Raw genomic sequence first — 26,300 nt, forward strand, 5'->3', positions numbered from 1 at the left:
CTATAAGATCCAGTAATCCCACTTCTGGGTATATACTCCAAGGAATTGAAAAAAGTATCTCAAAGACCTATTTGCCCACAAACGTTCATTGTAGCATAGCCAGAGGTGGAAGCAACCTTAATGTTTATTGATAGATTAATGAATAAAGAAAATGTGGACTATCATTCGGCCTTTTATTTTTTTTTTTAAAGATTTTATTTACTTATTCATGAGAGACACAGAGAGAGGGAGGCAGAGACTAGGCAGAGGGAGAAGCAGGCTCCTGTAGGGAGCCCAATATGGGACTCGATCCTGAGACTCCAGGATCATGCCTGGGGCCAAAGGCAGACGCTCAATGGCTAAGCCACCCAGGCTTCCCTTAGCCTTTTAAATGTAGGAAATCTTGTCATACATGGCAACATGGATGAACCTGAGGACATTATGCTATGTGAAACAAACCAATCACAAAAAGATACTCCATGATTCCATTTATATGAGGTATCTAAAGTTGTCAAAGTCAAAGAAACAGAAAGTAGAATGTGATTAGTAGGGGCTGGGGAAGGGGAAAATGAGCAGTTGTTCGACAGGAAGAGAGTTACGGTTTTGCAAGATAAAGTTCTGGAGATCTGTTGCACAACAGATGTATATAGTAAACATACTATACTGTTAACTTAAGGCTTATTAACACTTAAATAGGGTTAAGATGGTGAATTTTATGCTACATACATGTTTTTTACCATTAAAAAAAAAATTGGCAATTTAAAGAAAAGTTGGAAGGAAAAAAGAGAAGGAAGGAGGATACACAGATACACCTTCCTTAAAGAAAAAAAGAAAAGATATGAAGGAAGGAGAGATAGAGAAGGAAGACAAATTTCATAAGGGGATGGACAGTGTGAAGGTTGCACAACAATATAAATGTATTTAATGCGAATGAACTGTATGTTTCTAAATGGTTAAAATTGGTAAATTTTATGCTATTTATATTTTATCACAATTTAAAGTAAAAAAGAAAAAGAGAAGGTCCCAATTTTCTTGAGAAACCAATCTGAATGATGAAAAACCTACAGATACATCAAATCCTCTTCCATCTGAGTGATCCTATAAGAATGCTTTATTACGAGTACTCCTTTGTGCTCATGGAACATAAAAACAAATCCACCTACTGAAAAGGAAGCACCAACAGGCCTTCGGATCCACTTTGGTGGCTTCTTCAGAGGCAACACTATATTATGCTGAGCAGTCTGCTGAGGAATTTGCAATGGAGGAAGGGGCTGTCCTGTGCCAAAGGGATCAAGATTCCCAAAAGATGATGAAAGCTAAAAAATATAAAAACATGAGAATTTGTAATTTATATTTTTAATGTAATTTATAGGATTATGTTATATGTTTAAGTCATACCCAAGAAATAGTTTTATCACAATTATCCAATTAATCAGTAGCAGTGATCAGTAATTTTCAAAATAATTACACAAGAACATGAAATTTTTCAAGTGTTATGATCAAATCTTAACACTTCCTATTACCTTGTCAGCTTGTTTCTGCCTTAAGCCATCTGCACTCCCACCCATGATAGAATAAACACTGATACGCCCATCAAAGGAAGCAGCTGATAAGACAGCAGGATTTCTGGGACACCACTGAATATCAAAGCACCACTGTGTATTGGTGGGAAGTTCATATAACACCTAGACAACAAGAACAAAAAAAGTCAGAAAACAGTATAGCCACTTTACAGCCAAAACACTTGAATTAATATGATCAACATGTGCAGCTTAATTAAATAATTCCTTTTAGAAAGTGTCTTGAGCCAGGAAAAACAACAGTAAAAATGTGTTTAAAGTATAAGGAGTCCACTATAATGGTCTATTATGATAAGAAAGAATGCTTGTTAAAAATTTTTATCAGATTTAGAATACATATTAAAAACTAAGGTTTTTATGTTTTTATTGAAGTAGTGGTAGGTGCATCTGAAAGACCAAAACAAATTAAAGTCAGCTTGTCAAACTCTAAAAGATAATAGCCTCCTGCCCAACTGTTTCTGCTGGCCAAGATCCAAACAAACATATTTAGACTATTTGAAGATCACATTTAGAAAATAACCTCAAGAAGGAAGAATTCACTGAGAAATTTGGGTTTTAGTCAAGCAAAAATATGTATGCACCATTTGTATTACTGTAGAATGGAAACAGATTCAGCCTAGTTTAGGAAAAAAATATAGAAACATTATAAAAAAATGGTTGATATAAAACCAGTAATATTTATTGCTATCTGAAAGTTAGTGTGCTGGTAACTGATGCTCACAGGAGCACAGGTTTTATTGTTGTTGTTTTTAAAATTTTTTTAATTTATTTGAGAAAGAGAAAGAGAGAAAGAGAGCATGTGCACACATGAGCAAAGCGAGGGGGAGAAGGAGAGGGAGAATCAGACTTCCTGCTGAACAGGGAACCTGAAGTGGGGCTAGATTCCAGGACACGTTTACCCAACTGAGCCACCAGGCACCCCAGTTTTATGGTTTTAAGAAGTCAAATTATCTTAATTTTGACTTTCTGGGACATTTTCAATATTTTATTTTATAAGAAACAGAATTAAGTGAAAAGGTACTTAGCCTACTCATCTTTAAGGCTTACACTGGTCAATAAGACTCATAGTCTCATGATATTTAAATCCCTGTTCTATTCCTAATTTGCACTTGAATTAAAAAATCTACTAAAATTTTAGTTGCAGCATGTACTAAAAGTTTATTCCTTCAAAGTCCAAGCACACACAATCATATGCAAAAATTCATTTTATCAAATCATATAACTAAGAAAATTAGAATAGTAATTTCCACAGTTTCAAACTCACTTGGAAAAGCACAGTATAAAATGCAATATTTTATTAGTTGGTCTACAAATCATACGAGGCAAAACTTACTACTTTAATTTTTTCTCATACCTCCCCTAACTTGAATGTTTCTATATTCTTACAGTTATCATTGCATCTGAAAACTTTAAAACACAAATCAAGGGCAGTCCGGGTGGCTCAGCGGTTTAGCGCTGCCTTCGGTCCAGGGTGTCATCCTGGAGACCCAGGATCGAGTCCCATGTTCGGCTCCCTGCATGGAGCCTGCTTCTCCCTCTGCCTGTGTCCCCTGCCTCTCTCTCGCTCTGTCTCTCATGAATAAATAAAATCTTGGAATCCCTGGGTGGCTCGGTGGTTTAGCGCCTGCCTTTGGCCCAGGGCATCATCCTGGAGTCCTGGGATAGAGTCCCACATCGGGCTCCCTGCTTCTCCCTCTGTTTGGGTCTCTGCTTCTCTCTCTCTCTGTATCTCTCATGAATAAATAAATAAAGTCTTAAAAAAATAAAATAAAATAAAATCTTTAAAAAACAAAACAAAACACAAATCAAATAATAAAAGTGCCTGTTTCTATTTTAATATTATGTTAAATATGCTAAATATTATATTATTGATTTATTTAATTGTATTATTATATATCGATGACTTAACTTATATTAAATAACAAATATATTTAAGTGTTATATGTATATTAATAAAATATTATAGATTAAAACCTATTAAAAAATATTTTTTAAAGATTTTGTGAGAGACACAGAGAGAGAGGCAGAAACACAGGCAGAGGGAGAAGCAGACCCCATGCAGAGAGCCCGCTGTGGGACTCAATCCCAGGACCCCAGGATGACACCCTGAGCCAAAGGCAGACACTCAACCACTGAGCCACCCAGGCGTCCCAAAAACCTATTGCAAATATTCTTATTTCTATTAGCATTCCATCAGGATAACTAGCAAAATACTTGCAATAATCTATCTTAATTATAAAAGGTAAAAGTTGAAAATTAGTATCTATGGTTTTGATGGGTAAAATAAGTGATGGGGATTAAGGATTGCATTTATGATGAGCACAGGGTGAGGTTTGGGAATGCTGACTTATATGTAATATTGAAAATGTCCCACAAAGTCAAAATTAATAATCACTATATTGTACACCTGAAATTAATATAGTATTGTATGTTAACTGGAACTAAAATAAAAGCTTAGGGGACCTGGGTGGTTTAGTTGGTTAAGTGTCTGCCTTTGGTCCAAGTCATAATCCCAGGGTCCCGGGACTGAGCCCCGCATTGGGATCCACGTTCAGTGCCGAGTCGGCTTCTCCCTTCTCTCCCTCTGCTCTTCCCCTGGGACTCATGTGTGTGTGCTTGCGCTCTCTCTAATAAAAAAATAAAATCTTAAAAAAAAAAACAACAACTTAAAAAAACAAAAATTTATGGTCTCTTGCCCAACACAGAAAAAGAGGGAAACCATGTATTCAACTAAGAAAAATAGATTTCAAAATAGCCCATTATTTTAATCCAAAACAATTAAAAGCAATTAAATTATATTTATGTAACATTTATATTTAGTAAGGGGTAAAATTTCCCACAGCTAAATTTCTATGGATAGAACACAGTATTATATTCCTGCTGGATAGTTCAGAAGAGAGACTAAAAACATACATCTACTGATTTCCAGAGAGGATCTTCAGGAATGGTAAAGCAGAAAAAAGACCCAAATCCTGAGCACTCCTGCTTTAAAGGCACTGATTCCAGAGATCACATGTTAAGTAAATCAAACCAGGTATTTCTGAGTACAGGCAGACACCTTTTATTGGAAATGGGGAGTGGGGGATGATGACTAATTTCAAATATACTATTTCAAAGGCTGATTTTCTTGGATGAAACAGATGAGCTTAAATAATGTTCCTGATAAAATCTCTGTTAGATTAACATTTCATACATACCTCTATTTCCATGTCCTTAATTATATTAAGGCACTATAGAATCCATATGGAAAATTTCTTATTCAGCTAGAGATAAAATAATACAGTAGCTATAAACCTAAGAAACATTTCCTCCCCATTACCTCTCCTGTGTTTGGGTTGGAGCAGAGAATTTTAGCATCTTTTCCACAGCTCAGCAACAATTCAGGATCTGCCATGCTCCAAGCAATTGCCAAAATCCCCCTATAAAAACACAAGATGAAGAAATTTTTAATCTTGAAGAAACCAAGTCTCCAAATGATTCCTATCTAGGCTCTGGAGATAGGTACTGCTGAAGTATAATTTCATATAATCTTTACGGAAAGCAATTTAGGAATGTGTATGCTCTTTGATCAGTATGAAGATACTCAATATCCTCTCAGAATCAGGAAAACACAGTATAGGAAAAGAAACCAAACTGTTTAAGACTGGCTCTTGTTTCTAATATTTTATTTTTAAAAAGTTAAAATCTTTATGGGGCAGCCTAGGTAGCTCAGCGGTTTAGTGCTGCCTTCAGCTCAGGCCGTGATCTTGGAGACCCGGGATCAAGTCCCATGTCAGGTTCCCTGCATGGAGCCTGCTTCTCCCTCTGCCTGTGTCTCTGCCTCTCTCTCTCTCTGTGTTTCTCATGAATAAATAAAATCTTTAAAAAATAAAAATAAATAAAATCTTTGTGAAAAATCATAAGGACAGTATGATGTACAGCCTTACACTCATCACTCTGACTCACTGGTTTGGCCACATTCACTTTATGATTTTTTCTCTCTCCACAGATACACTGACCATTTGAGAATCAATTACAGATATTATGACATATCACCCCTACACTTGTCTCTGAGGATTAACACATTCTTCTACATAACCATAATACAATTACTAAAAGTATTTATTTTTATGTAGTATTTTAAAATAAACAGTCCATGTTCAAATTTCCCCAATTGCATCAATAATATACTTTATAACTGCCCCTCTTAGAATCCAATCATGCATGTTAAGAATTTCAAGGCATGTCAAGAATGCCTTCTAAAGAAATTTGTATAAACTTATTACTACCTTCTAAAGAACATTTACATTTTTACTAAGTATTAAAGACAAAAAAAAAATCACAGAATTATAGAGCTGAAAGGACCTTAAGTATTATATAGTCCAACTCTTGCATATACTAGAAAGAGAAAATTGAGAAATCAGAGTTGATTTGCTCCTGCAACTCAGTATAGCCTTCTGTCTTGCTAAATTACAATCCCTTCTAAAACTGGCAGTAGAATACAGTGTTATGAGCACAGGTTCTGGGATCAGAATGTTTGGATCAGAAGTCAGCACATATCTAGTCATGTGGCCTAGGCCAAGTTTACCTTTCTGAGCTTCAATTTCCCAATTATAAAATAGATTAACAGTATCTACACCATAGACTTGTTATGAGGATTAACTACCTTAACATTTCAAGTACTTGTACACTTTACATTTTATATAAATGTTAGTTGTCCCCCAACTATAATGTAAACTCCCAGAGGGCAGGGATTTTTGTCTATTACTGAATCTTAGTACAGTGCTTGGTACAGAGCACATGTTGAATAAGTATGTGTTGAATGAATGAACAATACCTTAACTAACATGGGAAAAATATTGAAACTTACCAGAATCATCTCTTCTTTACCAAAAAGCTGATTGAAGCATAACATCTAAATAGAGTTACATCTTTACTAGACTCTTTTTTTCCTTTATAAGAAGCTAAAGGAGAGGTCACAAACTTCAAAACTTTAGTGTACAAATCCACTACCCAGTGGGAAAATGGGATTTAAAGCTTTAGTCTAAATATCCCTAAATAAGAAAGAAAACCCAAGAGTGTTCAGAAAATGTTATTACAGGGATCCCTGGGTGGCGCAGCAGTTTAGCGCCTGCCTTTGGCCCAGGGCGCGATCCTGGAGACCCGGGATCAAATCCCACATCAGGCTCCTGGTGCATGGAGCCTGCTTCTCCCTCTGCCTGTGTCTCTGCCTCTTTCTCTCTCTCTCTGTGACTATCATAAATTAAAAAAAGAAAAAAAGAAAATGTTATTACATTAAAATGGATTTGTTTCTTATTTAAAGCTGTTAAACAAATACATATAAATTCCCTGGGTACCTGAATACTAATGATAGGAAACAGGCCAAATTATAATTGAATTTAATGTTGCCAAACCTAACATGAAAAAACTTGCATATCCTTTTTAAACTAGTTTTAATTTTTTAAAGATTTTGTTTTTTTTAAGAAATCTCTATGCCCAACATGGAGCTCGAACTCACAACCCCTGAAACCAGGAGTCATGCGGTCTACTGACTAAGCCAACCAGGCACCTCTCTCATATCTTTTTAGAGAATCTGCACATTTATTACAATTGAATGCAGGGGTGCCTGCATGGCACAGTTGGTTAAGTATTGGACTCTTGGTTTTGGCTCAGGTCCTGAACTCAGGGTCATGAGATCAAACCCCACACTGGGCTCTGTGCTCAGTCTGCTTGAGATTCTTGCTCCCTCTCCCTTTCCTGCTTGTGCTCTCACACTTTCTCTTATAAAAATCAATCAATAAATCTTAATAAAAAATTAAAATAAAGCAGAATAATCCACCTAATTTCTCAAAAATGCTTTTTAAATAGAAACTTAGAACTAAAACAAACTTTTTAACTCTTGCTTGTCATTGAATGTTATGAAACACTCTTCTTAAGTACAATGACTCTAACAAAGATCAATTGTATAATGTCAAGAGTTGTCCTAAAGTGTTGTGGTATACCGGAATTTTGATTAATTATTACATGAAAAAATAATGGAAAATCCTTTATACAGTTTTGTATTGTTATGATATGAACTGGCTACCATTTTTGGGAAGAGAAAATCAGATGACTATTGCTTCAAATAAAAACCTTTTACATTAACTTTTACAAGACAGAGACAAAGTAGATTCCTTAATTTAAAAATAATTATCTGATAATTCAAAATAGTAAGTAAATATGTTTTTGAAAATAAATAAATCAAGTTCCTTAGAAGAGCAGCATGATACCTGGCATGGTTTTCCAAGACACGGAGTGGAGAGGAAGCAAAACGAAGATCCCACATCTGGACCACTGGTAATCTATCATCCTCAGAGGCAAGGACCATCTGAGTCGCAACATCAGGATGCCACGCTAACCCAGAGCAATGCATCTGCAGATAGTTAAGGCGCACAATGTATCAATCTTATTACTTCATGAAGAGCCAAAATGAGCTTGAGGAACATGCCTTTGTTGAAATAGTAGAAAACATGAGCTCAGGCTTAGTTTATTAAAAAACAAAAAATAAAACCTAAAACTATTAAATTTTGAATCCTGACAGCTATCTCTAGAGCCTTCAAGCTATGCTGCCTCCTTAAAACTATTAAATTTTATTAAACAGCCTTAAATAGTACTCTTAAAAGTAAAAGGTTTATCTATCTATCTATCTATCTATCTATTTATTAAAGTAAAAGGTTTAAATGTTTAAATTGTTTCAGTCCATCCAGCTATTCGATACATAGCACCATTCTGGATTGGAATAATTCTATACTAAAAATGAGTTGATCTGTCAAAATTGCACCTAGGGAGAAAATTTTATATAAACTGAAAATTTAATACTTTCAGAAAAATAAAAACAGATAAAAGATTACAGGGTGCCTGGGTGACTCAGTCATAAGCATCCAACTCTTGATTTCAGCTCAGGTCATGACTCAGGGTCCTGGGATCGCCCCCACTTCAGGCTCCGCACTCAGTGGGGAGTCTGTCTCTCCTCTCTCTCTCCCTCTGTTCTCCTTCCAGCAAGTCATGGGTGCTCTCTCTCAAATAAATAAATCTTTAGGGATCCCTGGGTGGCGCAGCGGTTTAGCGCCTGCCTTTGGCCCAGGGTGCGATCCTGGAGACCCGGGATCAAATCCCACATCAGGCTCCCGGTGCATGGAGCCTGCTTCTCCCTCTGCCTGTGTTTCTGCCTCTCTCTCTCTCGCTCTCTCTGTGACTATCATAAATAAAAAAAATAAAAAAAATAAAAAAATAAAAAAAATCTTTAAAAACATATAATAAAAAATCCACATCTTTCCTCTGTTTTGTAAAAAAATCAAGACAAAATGTCTAAAGAAACCACTACCATTTAAAATTTCACATGGAATAAATTAACAGCATTATTGAGAATTACCTGGAAGTTTAGGTTCTACTAAATTTTCCAGAAGATAATAGAAGTGCTTATTGTATGCTTTATTCAATTGAAATTTGTTCTAAAATTCCTAATTCATTGAAAAACAATATCCTGAAGAAATATTCATCTAAATAGTTTTTTGTTGTTATTGTTAAATTATATATGTATTCTCTGATTTAGGCAAACTTGTTTTTAAAGATGTCAAACCAAACAATGTAATTAAAAACAAAGTAACATGCAGCCTGGGTAGCTCAGTGGTTTAGCGCTGCCTTCAGCCCAGGGCATGATTCTGGAGACGTGGGATTGAGTCCCACGTCAGGCTCCCTGCATGGAACTTGCTTCTCCCTCTGCCTGTGTCTCTGCCTCTCTCTGTCTCTCTGTGTCTCTCATGAATAAATAAATAAATAAATAAATAAATAAATAAATAAATAAATAAATAAAATCTTTAAAAAATAAAAACAAAGTAACAAAATAAGGCCTTTAATTATGCCCAAATTATTTTATAGCACATTATGACAGAGTATTAAGGAATTTGTAAGGCCACAAATTTGTTATATGGCTACATCTACTGGGCAAATGGGTGAATATTAGCTCATTTAGCAGTACTTAATTAGAAGAGATGAAGCCAGGAGTTCAGAAACTACAAGTTCACAGTCATATAATTACTACCTGAAAAATGTGTACATTCTAGAGAAAGCCAAAGATAAACAGTTGCTATAATGGTTTCAAATAGCTACTAAAGTAAAAACCACCCGTATGTCATGGAATAAGGTATTTAATTAACAATCTCTCTCTTCATCATTAATAATATCCAACATAGTTTACTGGAAATTTTATCTTCCCCAAGGAAAAACCTTCTTATTCCAACATAATTGGTCCATGAAAATACAGGATTTGACTTTATGAAAATTTGACTTGTTGTCAACACTGACAAACAATATAGAAATACCTATAGCAAAAATACAACATGTTTCTGTATATGACAAATCAATCATATACTTACCCTGTTACTATGGTCACTAACTTTGATGATAGGTTCATTTTTTCTAAGATCCCATACTGTAGCCCTGCCACTGGGACTGGCTGATGCTAAAATATGCTGAACTTGTCTGTTCCACGCAATGCAGCTGATATCTTCTGGGGGCTAAAAGGAAGAAACTACTAAAAACCATTTCTCAATTACAATCAAATTTAACTACAAAATCTGATCCTTCTTTTTAAAAAGTGAATTAAAATCTGATCTATTTATTCCACAAATTGTTTTATATTCCTAAGTTCTTAATACATAAGATTTAAAGCTCAGATATATGTCAATTCAAGTATTTTACCTTGTTTCATATGGTCTCATTTACCAGGCATTTATTAAGTTCCTGCAATGAATCCAGTACTTTTTCTTAATTTGCAACTGCCACAAGGTAGAGATAACAGACCACAAAGTAGACACTGATCAGTACTACAGACAACTAGGCAGAAAAAAGTCACAGCCTAGGAGAGCCAGGGTGCCTCAGTGGGTTAAGCATCCAACTCTTGATTTCAGCTCGGGTCATGACCTCAGGGTTGTGAGATCAAGCCCCACGTCATGCTTCACACTCACTGGGGGGTTTGCTTGGGATTCTCTCTGCCCCTTGCCCTTTGCCCCTCACCACCATGTGTACTCTCTCTCAGACAAATAAATAAATAAATAAATTCTTTTAAAAATAAATAAATAGAAATAAATGGTAGATCATATGCATCATCATACTACCTCTAACATGGCCAGAATGTTGGGGCCCATTATAAAGGCTACTCAAATTAAGTAGCCTATTTAACATAAACTTCAAGGAGGCAAGTGGAAGATTGTTCTTAACTTACAGAAATACACAGGAAAGGGGTTGAGTTATTATTATTTTTAAAATAAGTTTCCTTTCTAGTCTATGACTTTTATTTTAAGATAAGACATCATCAAAACACTATACAACATAAAATACTATACTATATAAAATACTGTATTTAAAAAATTATCAAAGGCTTGTCTATTTTATTCATTTCTATATGTCTAGTACATCAAACAGCATCTGGTAGTAGGCACTTGAACAAATATTTGCTGTTGAAGTTCTCACTGATACTTTGAAGAAACACATTTACTAATACTTTGCTGTACAGAAGGAAAATCATAACATCTAAACACTGATTTTAAACAAATATATTTTGTGTGAAAAAAATGAAGTAAGTAAGTGTTGAAGAGCAGATCTTGGTTTTTTTATGACATCAAAATCAACGTAATACCTGTGTTTTGGCTCCTGGTGTCATCGGAGTTGCAAAATTGTTGAGATCCCAAATATAGATTTCAGATTCATTAGCACCAGAAGCTACCAGATTAGTCTACAGTAAGACATAATTAATAAAGAAATAGTATTTATGAATAATTAAGAGAACTGAGAATAATTCTACTCAGAAAGGAAAAGCTCTGTCAGTTTAAGGGTATACAACTTTTCTGTTTAAAAAAGCAAAACTTAGGGTGCCTGGGTGGCTCAGTCAGCTAAGTATCTGCCTTCGGCTCAGGTCATGACCACAGGGTCCTGGGATCAAGCCCCACATTGGGTTCCCTGCTCAGTGGGGAGCCTACTTCTCCCTCTCCCTCTGCTACTCCCCCTGCTTGAGTTCACTCGCTCTCTAGTTCTCAAAAAAACTCTAAAAAAAAAAGGAAAACTCATGAATTCCTAAATACTGTGCATAAAAATCTGAAATTGCAATAGTTTTTTAGAGATGTATATTATAAAATTTTATTTCACTAAAAAAATAGTATGTGTACTGACATTATAATACAACACATTAAAGAATTATATGGATAAATTCTTAAGCAATCATGCAACCATATGGGGATTATCATTTATACAGGAAGGGAATCTGATTATGAAAGAGAGACAAAAATAGGCAACCAATGATTGCTTTCAAACAAATAACTGAATCCTAAAATAATGGCATTTATCTCGAGATACCTCAGAGCCAGCTTCTGGAGCCAGACCAATACAGGGCTAGTAAAATCTCGTCTTAAATCCTCATGTCCTTCTAGTTCATTTACATTCAATCTTGTTCGGTTTGGCAGTATTTCTAGGTTATCTCTGTTGCATACTGTTAGGGTCAAAAAGACCCTAAAACTGTGATAGGAAGTACAGGAGAATGATAGGTTTCATATATTGGCTTTCATCCTTTATTATTCACTCTCATAAATTCTTCTCTTATCAATTGACATATAATATGAAAACAGAGGAATTCTATGGTTGTAGCCACCTATAATATAAGACACCAAAAAGCATCTGCTGTTTAACAAAGGCACTAGCTATCTAATCTAAAACGAAGATACCATAAACTATAGAAATAAAGTTCAGGTTTGTATTTCTATGCCCTAAGTATTTATTTACAGTATAAGAAAAATAACTATTTTAAACTTTCTTGGGACAATATTCATGTTTTAGTTGTTATGCTCTAGTATCCTGTACTAGTATCCATCTAGTATCCTCCATCTAGATATTTGCTAACCAATACATTTATATAATTAATATTTAGGGGATCCCTGGGTGGCGCAGCGGTTTGGCGCCTGCCTTTGGCCCGGGGCGCAATCCTAGAGACCCGGGATCGAATCCCAGGTCGGGCTCCCGGTGCATGGAGCCTGCTTCTCCCTCTGCCTATGTCTCTGTGCCTCTCTCTCTCTCTCTCTGTGACTATCATAAATAAATAAAAATTAAAAAAAATTAATACTTAGTAAAGTTTCTGATGCAACAATAGACTGTCTCTTCATTGCCTGATCCCCTCCATGGAGTTATTATCATTTACCCTGATCCCAACTCTCAACCCTCCATTCTTAAAAAAAAAAACCACTTAACTCATCAGTCTGCATGGACACACATTTTTAGCTTTCAATTCTATGACTGAGGCATAGTAGATTCATATACTTATTTCAAATAAGCATCACGTATCTCAAGAATTATGAATAAATGTCAAAAGTCTAACCTGGAAAATATTCACATCCAAGGCTCTTACTGGGCCAGTATGCTTGTCATTTTGGGCAATTACAACTTCCTTGTCTCCAGCTATAATTTTAGAAGGATCATAAAGAATAATATTCCCATTTTCACCACCTGCAATCAGAACTCCAGAGACATTTCCTTTGGGATCCATCTTATGAGGCCCCCAAATCAACTTGTGGTACCTTTAAAAGAAAATGAGTAAATAACTGCCTTTTAAAGTCAAATAAATATAGAAAATAATTTGAAATTATATATTTAATTCCATATGTTTTCATAAATAATCTAAAGACATTGCTTCTCCTCTATTCCTGGTAACTGAGCATGACTTGGTGAAATGGCATTTTAGTTTTTATTTATATCCTTATGTGCATGTTTGATTTTATAATCCTGAAGAGTAAAACTTTTTGGTAGAGATAATGTAGTGTAAAATATACTTGATTTGTGTGTCAAAAGACATGGGCTTAACAATGGTTTTACCATTTAGAAACTGTGAGATGCTGCACAGGTTGCTGAATCTTCCTAAGCTGCTTTTGGTTCATCTGTAAAACAGAGCTCTAATCAACACTTCCTTTGATATTTTGACTACAGAAGTACTCACTGACAAGTGGGCTGTTAAGTAGTGGAGGTGTTAAAGGAATTATATGAAATTTTCTAAGAAAAGTAACGTATTCCGACAGTGGGAAAGGGACATCAAAATTATATCTATTAAGACGAGTACCTCTCACTGGTGGAGAATAAAAGATTATGGTTTGGCTAGCAGATGCAACATGAAGATGGCATGGGTGAGTAATGACAGAAAGGGTGGTGAGTAGGAAAACATAGACAAAAGGTATTTGAAGTTCCTACTGAAGACTGAAGGAAAACTGAAGACAAAAGGTATTTGAACTCCCATCTGAAGTTCTTCAGAGCCCTCCCACAGAGGGAGGGCTCGGCTCTGAAGAAAATCCCATGAGATTCCATGATTTGAGCTGTGAGCTATTAGTTAAGGTACAATTTCTTCACCAAAAATTGACAAGGTAGTGAGACAATAAGGTATATTTTACTACTCAAATGAAAGTGTCCTTTTTCTGCATTACAATAGGATGCTAAGTACTTGGAAAAGTGACCCAAATACCTGCTATATAAGAAATCATGTCAACAAAAATTTCTGTGAAATATATTTTTAAATATAGATAAGTACAATGAAAAAAAACCTATCAGAGATAATTACCATTAACACCTTAGTATTGATCCAACTAACTCACGTCATTGATGTAATTCTTTGCAGTTTCTAATAATAACATATTTATAGACAAACTAGGCACATAATCACAACCGTAAATAATGTGAGCTTAAAATTCATCAATCTCATACCTGTGAGAAGAAGAGAAAGTAGCACAAGATTTCATATCCAAGGATGGATCAGAAAGGTCTAATTCAAATATCTCAAGGGAAGCACTGGTACTAAATGTCGCATCCAATTGCTGAGCAGATGTTCCTACAAAAATGCACTTACGGTAACTATAGTGCAAAAATAAAAGACTCAGAGAAAACCATACAAAACAAGTTAAATGCATCTTTTCCAATGATCTCACTCATGAATGCTGCATTAGTGACTAAAATCTCAGGATGCATGCCATGGAACAGATACTTAAAGTACTATACGAATGAAATTCTGACACAAGGCTTAGAGATTATGTAAGAGTGGATAGTGCAGATAACTTTTTAAACCTGTAGATATTTAAAAAGCTCCCTGTAAAAACAGTCTCTCAATTAACTATTTCGTCACAAGTGATATAACTTTCTTTTTATATAAAAATGCTAGCATCAAAACTTTTTCATTCAAATTGATACTAACTTGTTATCTATTGTGCTTAATATTGGAGGAATAAAGATGAAACATAATTCTTATGAAGTAGGGAAGACACCATACATGTAATATATCGTTCATCATGCTACGATGAACAAGGTGCTATAAGGGAACACACAGGAAGGTCACTGAACTCAGCTGAAAGGGAGAATGAAGGTATCTCATTAGGGAAGGAGAGGCTTTCTAGAAGAGATGAAGCTTGAAATGAGTTTTAAAGGACAGGTATAAATAAGCCAAATGTGGAAAAGAAGAAATTAAGTGACTCATACTATCTTCTCTGTTGAATTTACCTGTAGCTAGGTAAATGGGATGATTCTGGGCGGGGCTCCAGGCCTGCATGGCCGTACGGTCTACTTCCTTTAACTTCATCCTGCTAAAGAGAATATTTTACATAGAAACATGCTGAACGTGTAACACAGAACATAAACATTTTTTACATAGACATATACTGAACCAACAACTACATCATGAGAATGTACAAATGCCAGTAAATCAAACTGGTTCAGGTATCACTTGTTGGGAACATTCAATATTAGAAAGAAGAAAAACTTGTTAAATTACTTTGAGACAAATATAGGGCTTTTTTAATTGTTTACAAATTACAGTCCTTCAAGTGAAAAATCAGTCTGAAAAAAAGACTTAAGAAAAAAATACAGGGAAAAAAGAAAAAGAAAAAAATACTGGGTAGTACCTGAGGGATTAACTTTCTTGCAAAATATACTCTCAGGTGATGATAGGTAACAAATATAAGAGTAAGACAAAGCACACAATAAACAAGGTATATATTCCTGGAGCAGGATTACTAAGTGATTAAGAGCTGTTTTAAAAATTAATTTTAAAGTCTAATTACTGAAAAGAATATAGTAAACCTACAGATTTTTTTTTTTTAAAGATTTTATTTTTTCATGAGAGACACAGAGAAAGGCAGAGACATGGGCAGAGGGAGGAGCAGGCTCTCCATGGGAAGGAGCCTGATGCAGGACTCAATCCCAGGACCCTGGGAACTAAAGGCAGACAAGATACTCAACCACTGAGCCACTCAGGCATCCTATAAACCTATAGATTTTAAAGATAAATTTGGCAGAAATTTAAAAACCTGGTCACTCCAAGCTACAATTCCACATGCCACTAGTTTACATATTCTGTTAAAGTTACCTTGGTAGAAAAATTCAGGAAGTACTGTGCTGTAACTTTAAAAAAAAAAAAATTGTCATTGTACATAAATACATTCACACAGCACAGTATTCCACTGTAAAATGTACCATAATTTACTTACTTAGTTCACTACTGATGAACACTTGAGTTGTTTTTAATCTTTTGCTATTTTTACAAACAATGCTGAATTAAATAGCCATATGTACATGTTAATTCATTCATGGGCCAGGATAGCTATAAATTTCCAGAAGTAAAACTGCTGGGTTAGAGATAAATGCAATTTTTAATTTTGATGGCTATTGCCAAGTTGCCCTCCACAATAACTGTACCTTTTCACATTCCCCCACAGCCTTACCAGAGTAACACCTTTAGATTTTCATCAAATGATAGGTGAAAAATGTTTACTCTGAGTAGTTACAATTTGCATTTCTCATGCCATAAATAAGGTTGAGCTTCTTTTTTATAGGGTTATGGGTCATCCACATTTCCTTCTCTGTCACCTTTTTGGTCTATTCTTGTCTATTTTACTTGTCTATTTTTCTATTGGATTGTCAGACTTTATTTTTATTATTATTATTTTTTAATTTTTTAAAATTTTTATTTATTTATGATAGTCACAGAGAGAGAGAGAGAGAGAGAGAGACAGAGACAGAGACACAGGCAGAGGGAGAAGCAGGCTCCATGCACTGGGAGCCCGACGTGGGATTCGATCCCGGGTCTCCAGGATCACGCCCTGGGCCAAAGGCAGGCGCTAAACTCCTGCGCCATCCCTATTTTTATTATTATTATTTTTTTATGTTTCACATTTTTGTTGTTGTTGTTAGTAAAGTGACATTAGTTTATTAAGCAAAGTTACAGAGAAAGCTCTCAGAAGTGAGAGGAGTCCTGACAGAGTTGCCCTCCTTTCACAACATTTTGATTTTTAAAAAATAGATTTTATTGGGGAACTTGGGTAGCTCAGTTGGTCAAACATCTGCCTTCAGTTCTAGTCATGATCCTAAGGTCCTGGGATCAAGTCCTACATCAGGCTCCCTGCTCAGCGGGGAGTCTGCTTCTCCCTCTCCCTCTAACCCTCCCACTTGCTCATGCTCTCACTCCCTCACTCTAACGAATAAATTTTTAAAATCTTTAAAAAAAAAATTCATCAGAACAGTTTCAAGTTCACAGAAAAAGAGTGAAAAGTATAGAGATCTCACATTCCTCCCTCTCTCTTCCCCCAAACCCCCTCCACTCGCCCCTACCCTAGTCTTTCCCACCATAAACTGTCCTGTACCACAGTGGTACATTTGTTACAATCCAACCTATATTGACACATCATTATCAAGCAAAGTCCATGGCTTGCTTTAGGGTTCACTCTTTGGGTATTCTATCAGTTTGGACAAATGAATAATGACATGTATCCACTCACCTGTATCCACCCATCCACAGTTAAAGTATCACTCAGAAGCTTTCCTGCCCTAAAAATTCTATGTTCTCCCTCTTTATACCTCTCTTCCTCCCTCACGACAACCACTGATCTCTTTACTCTCTCCAGAGTTTTTTTTCCTTTTCCAGAATGTTATTTATTTATATAGTATTGTAGCCTTTTCAGATTGGCTTTTTTTTTTTTTTTAAAGATTTTATTTATTCATTCATGAGAGACATACAGAGAGTGAGAGACAGAGACACAGGCAGAGGGAGAAGCAGGCCCCATGCAGGGAGTCTGATGCGGGACTCAATACCAGGACTCCAGGATCACACCTTGGGCTGAAGGTGGTGCTAAACCGCTGAGCCACCCAGGGATTCCCCTCACCCCCTTTTTTTTTTAAGATTTTAGATTGGCTTCTTTACTTAGCAACAGGTATTTAAAATTCCTCTCTGTCTATTTGCAACTTGATAGCTCATTTCTTTTTAGCACTGAAAAATATTCCATTGTATGGATGTAGCATGCTTTAACAGTCAAATTTATCACTTTTTAAGAAATGGTTTCTGAATTTTGAGTAGGTAGAAAGGCCTTTTGCATGCCAAGGTTATGAAGAAATTCACCCATATTTTTCTTCTAAGCAAGGTCATCAGTGGCCTTCTCATTTAAATTTTGACCCAGAACCTGGAATACATTCCGGTATACAATATATGCTCATAGTTTGTTTTTCTTATTACAATGAAACCACTTATTGAAAAGTCTATCTTTGGGATCCCTGGGTGGCGCAGCGGTTTAGCGCCTGCCTTTGGCCCAAGGCGTGATCCTGGAGACCCGGGATCGAATCCCACATCGGGTTCCCGGTGCATGGAGCCTGCTTCTCCTTCTGCCTATGTCTCTGCTTCTCTCTGTGTGTGTGTGACTATCATAAATAAATAAAAATTAAAAAAAAAAAAAGAAAAGTCTATCTTTTTCCTACAATTTTAAGATAGGACTTTTATCATGTACTATGTTCCTATATTTAGGTTTATTTCTGGAATTACTCTTTATGTTTATATTCCTATAGGTAAGGATCTACATTCCTGTATATATTTAGGTTTTTTTTTTTTTTAAGATTTTATTTATTTATTCATGATAGTCACACAGAGAGAGAGAGAGAGAGAGAGAGGTAGAGACACATGCAGAGGGAGAAGCAGGCCCCATGCACCGGGAGCCTGACGTGGGATTTGATCCCGGGTCTCCAGGATCGCGCCCTGGGCCAAAGGCAGGCGCCAAACTGCTGCGCCACCCAGGGATCCCTATATTTAGGTTTATTTCTGAATTCCTGTTCCTTATGTCCATTTATTTATTTACATGTTAGACATTCCACTGTTTTTTTTTTATTTAAGCAATCTCTATACCAAATGTGGGGCTCAAACTCATAACCCTGAGATCATTCCAATTTTAGTATATGTGGTGCCAAAGTGAGTACAACCTTGAGATCAGGAGTGTATGCTTTACTAATTAAGCCAGCTAAGTGCTGCAAGCATTCCATTGTTTTAAATACTTAGACTTTACAGGAGTAGGATTCTCATAACCCCTCACCATTGCTTATCTCCCACACCATTTTCCTTACTGTCACTGTTTATTTTATTACATAAACTTTAGAACAGTTTGTGTCTAATTCCATAAAAAAAGAGAACGTTAATATTTTTATTGAATCTGCATCAAATTAATAAATTAATTTATGGAGAAACTGACACAATGTTGAATCTTTCCACTAAGAACATGTTGTCAATTGGGACACCTGAGTAGTTCGTTGGTTAAGTGTCTGTCTCTGCTCAGGTCATGATCCCAGGGGTCCTGGGATTGAGTCCAGACTCCTTGCTCAGCAGGGAGCCTGATTCTTTGTCTGTCTGCCAATCCCCCTGCTTGTGCCTTCTTTTTCTCTGACAAATAAAGAAAATCTTAAAAAACAACATGTCTTTTAAGTTTTTTCTTTTAATCTTTCAGTATTACTTTAAATTTTTTGATATATTGGGTTTGTTTATTCCTAGTATTTTATCTTTCGGTTTATAAATGTGACTCACCCACAACCATTATATAGACTGTCTTCCTGGTATTGTTTTACAAAGGCTAATAGCATTTGTACTACCCTAACAAGCAGTAGTGATAACAATTGAGATTTCTTGTCTTTTTTCCCTTCTTTAGTGGAAAGCCTACTATATCACCATGGGACATGACTTTAGGTTTTATTTTTATTTTTTTAAAAAGATTGATTGATTGATTGATTGATTGATTGATTTATGATAGACACAGAGAGAGGGAGAGAGGCAGAGACACAGGAGGAGGGAGAAGCGGGCTCCATGCCGGGAGCCTGACGCGGGACTCAATCCTGGGACCCCAGGATCACGCCCTGGGCCAAAGGCAGGGGCTAAACCGCTGAGCCACCCAGGGATCCCCTGACTTTAGGTTTTAAAATACACATACAGGGCAGCCCCGGCAGCATAGTGGTTTAGCGCCGCCAGCAGCCCCCGGTGTGATCCTGGAGACCCCAGGGATCCAGTCCCACGGAAATCAGCCATCAATTACTGTTTCGTTGAATGCTATTTATAAAGACTGGGTTTTGAATTCTGTCAAATGCTTTTTCATGAGGTAATCAGAATGACCACAGATTCTTGTTGGGTCTATCAATAAGACAAATTATACTAACAGATTTTCTAATATAGACCATCTCTTTCTACCCTGAATAATACAATTCTCATGATGTATTATTCTACTAATGTGCTGCTAGATTCCATTTGTTTAACAGAGTTTTGCTTCTGGCATTGTAAAACTGCGTCTATACTTTTCTTCCTTGCAACTGTCATCAGGTTTTGATATCAATATTATTACTCACTTCAAAAAAATGTAGTTTTCCATCTTTCTCTATGCTCTGAAACAGTTTCAACAGCAGCACTGAAATTACTGTTTTTTTCAAATACTTAGCAGAATTCTCTCATGAAACATCTGGGGTTGATGGTTTTTGGGGAGGAGCTGCTCTTCTGCTAATTTTCTCTATTTCTTCTATAGAAATTGATCTATTTGAATTTTCTTTATTCAGGGTCATTTCTTCTAAATTGTATTTTCCTATGATAATCCTTTAATTTTTTTTTTACAGATTTTCTCATTTTTAAAGACTTGAACACACTCATGATTTTTAAATTTTTGTTATTTATGATTATTTATCCTTACTACATATATTTGTGCTTTGTTTCCCGTCCTCTTTAATAAATGATTAGCTTGGCTAGCAATTTGTCTATTTTCAAACAGCCAATTCATTACTTCTTTCTGTTTTCTAATTCACTAATTTCTTTTATTTTTATTAATTCCTTTCATCTTTTCATTTACTTAGATCTTCTAACTTTTTGAGTTAAATGCTTAACCCACTCATTTTTATTATTTATTCTTCACTAATATAAATATATTTTTTAAAGATTTTATTTATTTATTCATGGAAGACACAGAGAGGGAGAGAGGCAGAGACACAGGCAGAGAGAGAAGCAGGCTCCATGCAGGGAACCTGACGTGGGCCTTGATCCCGGGTCTCCAGGATCACATCCTGGGCTGAAGGCGGCACTAAACTGCTGAGCCACCAGGGCTGCCCACTAATATAAATATTTAAAGCTTTGAGTTTCCTCTGAGTACTACTTTAGCTAGATTCCATATATTTCTAGTATTCTCATCACTATGGTCATTTATATTCTACAATTTTCACATGTGTTCTCCATTGATCCAATAGTTGTTTGAATTTAATATGCAAGTAAAGGGATCTTCTTTCTACTCTTGTGATTTTATACTATTTCTCCTTTTAAAATTTATTGAAAAAAAAATTTATTGAAGTTTCCTTTGGGGCCTATAGAGAAGTTTCTGTAAATGTTTCATGAGATCTAAAAAGAAGGAATACACTGTTTTCAGGGTCAAGTTCAATATATATTAAATCTACCCTATTGACTTAATTGTTTAGGTCATCTACAGTCTTACTGTGTTTCTATTTGATTTGTTCTAGACCAAGAACACTGAGTTAAAAGTCACTTACTACTAATGCATTTTTGCTTATTTTTCTTGGTACCTCCTTAAAGTTACTTTTATTTAATACATAGTTATATGGTTGACAGATATTCATAATGTTAAATATTCACTGCCAAATACACATTTTAGCTTTGTAGTCTTTCTTCTTCATCTTAAGTAATCCCATGGGCCTGAATTCCACTTTGTCTCATATTAAGACCAATATCTAGCTTACTTTTGATGTGCCTTTATGTATATATGTATTTTTCCCTTTTCAACTTTTTTTTAAAAGTTTTATTTATTTATTCATGAAGACAGAGAGAGAGAGAGAGAGAGAGAGAGAGAGAGAGACAGGCAGAGGGAGAAGCAGGTTCCATGCAGGGAGCCCGACGTGGCACTCGATCCCGGGTCTCCAGGCCCTGGGCTGAGGGTGGCACTAAACTGCTGAGCCACCCGGGGCTGCCCGCCTCTTCAACTTTTGAACTACTTTTTTGCTGGCTGCCTTAAAGACAGCAACAAATTTTTAAAAATTTAAAAAAATCAGATTTTTCTTGGTGATCCAATTTGAAAATTTTTTTAATAGATTAGCTAATAAGGCCATATAAAATTTTGATATAATATTTTCTCCTGATTTGACAGATGTGGTTGCTCTTCGTTCTGTATTATTTTGCTATGTTTAGTTTTATAATTAAAAAAAATACTTTCCCTGTTGTTCCTATTTGTGTATTTATAATTATTCTGATAATAAGGATTAATTGTATTTTTGTTCTAATATGTATTTCTGGTTCTATCTTTATAGTTTAAAATGTTATTTAGTACCATTGATCCTCTATTTCTTTACACAGTAATTACTATGGAGCACTAATGATATTAGTTTACATAATCTTACTGTCCTTGTACTACAGTTATAGTCAACAGTATTATCTTTCTCAGTGTTTACCTTTGTACTGTTGAATATCTTTATACTTCTACCAATTGACTTGTCAGCTTTAAACATTGTCCTTTGACTCCTAGCCATTACAGATGAGGCAATCCATAAACTTATTCTACCTCCAATTTTTTTTCTACTTTCCACTTTTTATTTTTTTAAAGTTTTATAACCAATTCCTACATGATCAGATATTTAACATACACATTTTATTCTTTCTTCTTTATTCCTACTTTTGTTTTAGTTTCAGGTCTGTAGTTAAATATATTTAAAGCCCTCCAACATTTCTTTTGCCAGCTTTCTTACTCATCTCTAGAGGATGAAGGTCATGTTCCAATAGCTTCCTTAAGAAAGCCTTAAGTCTATGTATATCTAATGTAAGTTTATTTAAGTCTAATATGCCCTATGCTTTACATGTTCCAATTGTTTATACTTGAGATAATAAAAATGAAGGCACAGAAAGATTAATAATTTGTACATGCTAGCGAGGGGCAGAGCCAAGATTTGTTTTGTTTTTATTTTTATTTTTTTTAAATATCTTATTTATTTATTCATAAGAGATACAGAGAGAGAGAAAGGCAGAGACACAGGCAGAGGGAGAAGCAGGTTACATGCAGGGTGCTCGACAGGGACTCGATTCCAGGTCTCCAGGATCATACCCTGGGCAGAAGGCGGCACCAAACCGCTGAGCCACCAGGGCTGCCCCTGTTTTGTTTTTAAAGATTTTATTTATTTATTCATGAGAGACAGAGAGAGAGAAAGAGAGAGAGAGAGAGAGAGAGGGAGAGAGAGAGAGGGAGAGAGGCAGAGACACAGGCAGAGGAGCAGGCTCCATGCAGGGAACCTGACATGGGACTCGATTCCGGGACTCCAGGATCATACCCTGGGCAGAAGGTGGCACCAAACCGCTGAGCCACCAGGGCTGCCCCTGTTTTGTTTTTAAAGATTTTATTTATTTATTCATGAGAGACAGAGAGAGAGAAAGAGAGAGAGAGAGAGGGAGAGAGAGAGAGGGAGAGAGGCAGAGACACAGGCAGAGGAGCAGGCTCCATGCAGGGAACCTGACATGGGACTCGATTCCGGGACTCCAGGATCACGCTCTGGGCTGAAGGCAGGCGCTAAACCACTGAGCCACCTGGGCTGCCCCCAGAGCCAAGATTTGAACTCAGAAGTTTACTTTCAGAGTCTAATCTCTTGTTACCCCAACAAATTCAGGTATTTTAATCAAAGAACACATCCTAACATTTAGAAGAAATAATAACAAAGCAACTAGGATTCATGGGGACACTAAGAGAAGAAGAAATGGGGGCACCTGGGTGGTTCTTTCAGTTATGCATCTGCCTTGGGCTCAGGTCATGATTGGGATGGAGCCCCACCCCACATCTGTTTGGCTCCCATTCAGCCAGGAGTCTGCTTCTCCCTCTCCCTCTGCTCATGTGCTCTCTCTCTCTCTCTCTCAAACAAATAAATGAAATCTTTAAAAAGAAGAAATGTATTTTAGAAACTGTGCTAGGTTAGGCAAAAGTGGATTAAGGAGGTTCGATCATGTGGTTAAAAGTAATAGGCCTCTGGAGTCAATGCTGTATCTGAATATTGGCTCTGCTACTTATTATGATACACTAGACACATTGTTTAACCTCCCTAAGCCCCATTTGTAAAATGAAGATAAGAGTCACTACCTCATGGGATGTTCTGAAGTTTAAATGAGATAATGTATTTTATATAGGGCCAAACTCAGTGTCCAGCACATAGGTTAACATGGGCTTTAATATGCTATTTTTTAAAATTATTACAAGCATGAAATTAATCAAGAAAACTACACATCTAGTTTCCTAAGGCTGTTCTGAAAAAAGAGGGAAAATCTCAATTTTCTAAGAAGCGAAAAAGCCTATAAATGAAATGCTCTCTTTTCTCAGCCAACTATTTTTATTAAGAAGTTCAAATTCCAGCTACTTTCAGAGAAGTACCCTAATGATCCAATCCACAATGATCTAAATTATCTCTTAACTGTTTGGACCACTTTAAATATTTTATAATAAAGTGTCTTATTCTAATTTAACAAAACTTTATAACATTCTATTAGTACACACTGTTACATATTTTTCCATTGCCTTTTTATAACCACCTGTTTTATGTCATCGTCTCATTAACTTGACAAATAATGTCCTTTTTTTATTTTAAGGATTATTTATTTATTCATGAGAGAAAGAGAGAGAGAGAGAGAGAGAGAGGCAGAAACACAAGCAGTGAGAGAAGCAGACTCCTCGCAGAGAGCCTGATGGGGGACTCCAACCTCGGACTGAGGATCACGCCCTGAGCCAAAGGCAGACGCTCAACCACTGAGCCACCCAGGCGTCCCTAATGTCTTTTTTTCAATTAAATATTACAACTTTTACCCTTTGTGGAATCAAAATTGCTTAGCTCACAGTAAGGTACAGAAAAAGTTTTGCTTGTTTTATTTTGAATGTTTATATTTAGGGAAATATAAAAAGACTGATGAGCTGGAAAGATCACTTTCAGGTAAAACATTTAATTTTTTAATTCTTAAGTGTTTAAAGGAAAAATAATTTAATCACTTTAAGTTTTCTTATTTAAAAAATAGGGGAAAGTATCATTAAAGGAAAAAGAGGTTTTAAAAAAAATGCTTTAGAAAAAAATGCTTTAGAATAATTTCTAAAAGTGAAAACAAAATATCTATATGTATTTTTAAAAAACCCAACTGAACAGAACTATACTATATCTAAGAGCAAAGGTACATTGAAGGTTACCTAATTCATGAACACTTAGTTAATGTGTAACATTTACTGAAAGAGAGAGAGACAAATTCACAAGTACATAAAATGGTTAAGTGGGAATACAAAACATTTATAAAAGTCTTATTTCTTGTCCTTAGCACTCAATGTTCCACTAAATGCAGTTGCACTTATTAAGTTGTACTGAACATAAGACTTCAATACCAACTGTTGTTGTTGTTGTTGTTGTTGTTGTTTAAAATCACTACAATAATGGCCTGGAGCTATGTTAAGTGGTCTGAATTTAATTAAAGAGTACCGTAATTTTATCCATTGCAATCATTCCCAAAACACTAAGAATACTATGGAAATACCGCCTGTGTATTCTCTTAGAAATGATCATTTAGTTGTAACTAATTTTCTTGAAAATCTGAAGGTTTAGATTAAACCATGTGTACTTCCCAAGTATGACATGCTTCAAAAGCCTTGTGCAATTTTTTTCAATATCATATATGATTAGAATTTACACTATGCAGACTTATTTAAGACTATTTTACACAGAACAAAATCATTATGATAACACAAAAATAAAACTGCTAGGACAGTGGCTTGTTCACATGTCATCTACAAGACAATATTTATAGCACAGCAATCTAGGATATGGAGTCTGGAGCCATACCCTCAGTTTAAATCCCAGCTCCACCTTGTCCTAGCTCTGATATGCTCTAAAAGGCATGTATCTTTACCTATGTGTGTCTTGGCTACCCACTTGGTAAAATAAGTATAACAAAAGTCTGCATAAGAAGAGTTGCTGTGGGACGCCTGGGTGGCTCAGTGGCTGAGTGTCTGCCTTCCACTCAGGGCATGATCCCAGAGTCATGGGATCAAGTCCCACATAGGGCTCCTTGCTGGGAGCCTGCTTCTCCCTCTGCCTGTGTCTCTGCCTCTCTCTGACATGAATAAATAAATAAAATCTTAAAAAAAAAAAAAAGAGTTGTGAGAATTAAATGAGGCATTACGCAGAGGGCTTAGAACAGTAGCTGGCACATAGTAAATACATGCTTGTAAATATCAGCTATGGCAAAAGTCACAATTTAAAATTTTAGTTTATCACAATGAATCTCCAAGAATACCTCTACTGAAGGGGCACCTGGGTGGCTCAGTCGGTTAGTGTCCAACTCTTGGTTTTGGTTCAGGTCTTGATCTCTTGAGATCAAGCCCCACATAGGGCTCAATGCTGAGTGGGGAGGTG

At 35.9% G+C, this 26,300-nt stretch overlaps 1 protein-coding gene across 24 annotated transcripts in view; it reads right to left on the reverse strand.

Annotated features, from left to right (window-relative positions):
- The window catches only part of SEC31A (SEC31 homolog A, COPII coat complex component), a 79,733-nt gene that overhangs the window by 51,337 nt on the left and 2,096 nt on the right, over window positions 1-26,300 (reverse strand). For 20 of the 24 annotated variants that reach the window (XM_049104993.1, XM_035709674.2, XM_035709673.2 and 17 more), the window contains exons 2-10: window positions 15,096-15,178; window positions 14,310-14,433; window positions 12,940-13,138; window positions 11,215-11,310; window positions 9,953-10,093; window positions 7,808-7,950; window positions 4,879-4,978; window positions 1,503-1,664; window positions 1,143-1,295 (exon numbers count right to left, since the gene is read on the reverse strand). In XM_049104993.1, coding sequence (XP_048960950.1) covers window positions 1,143-1,295; window positions 1,503-1,664; window positions 4,879-4,978; window positions 7,808-7,950; window positions 9,953-10,093; window positions 11,215-11,310; window positions 12,940-13,138; window positions 14,310-14,433; window positions 15,096-15,174 — 1,197 coding nt within the window. In that variant the 5' untranslated portion in view covers window positions 15,175-15,178. The remainder of the gene's footprint in view (window positions 1-1,142; window positions 1,296-1,502; window positions 1,665-4,878; window positions 4,979-7,807; window positions 7,951-9,952; window positions 10,094-11,214; window positions 11,311-12,939; window positions 13,139-14,309; window positions 14,434-15,095; window positions 15,179-26,300) is intronic. The other 4 variants (XM_025426119.3, XM_049104987.1, XM_049104991.1 and 1 more) reach the window with 1 other exon arrangement.

Source organism: Canis lupus, chromosome 32 (genome assembly GCF_003254725.2).
Source record: "Canis lupus dingo isolate Sandy chromosome 32, ASM325472v2, whole genome shotgun sequence".
Taxonomy (NCBI): Eukaryota; Metazoa; Chordata; class Mammalia; order Carnivora; family Canidae; genus Canis; species Canis lupus.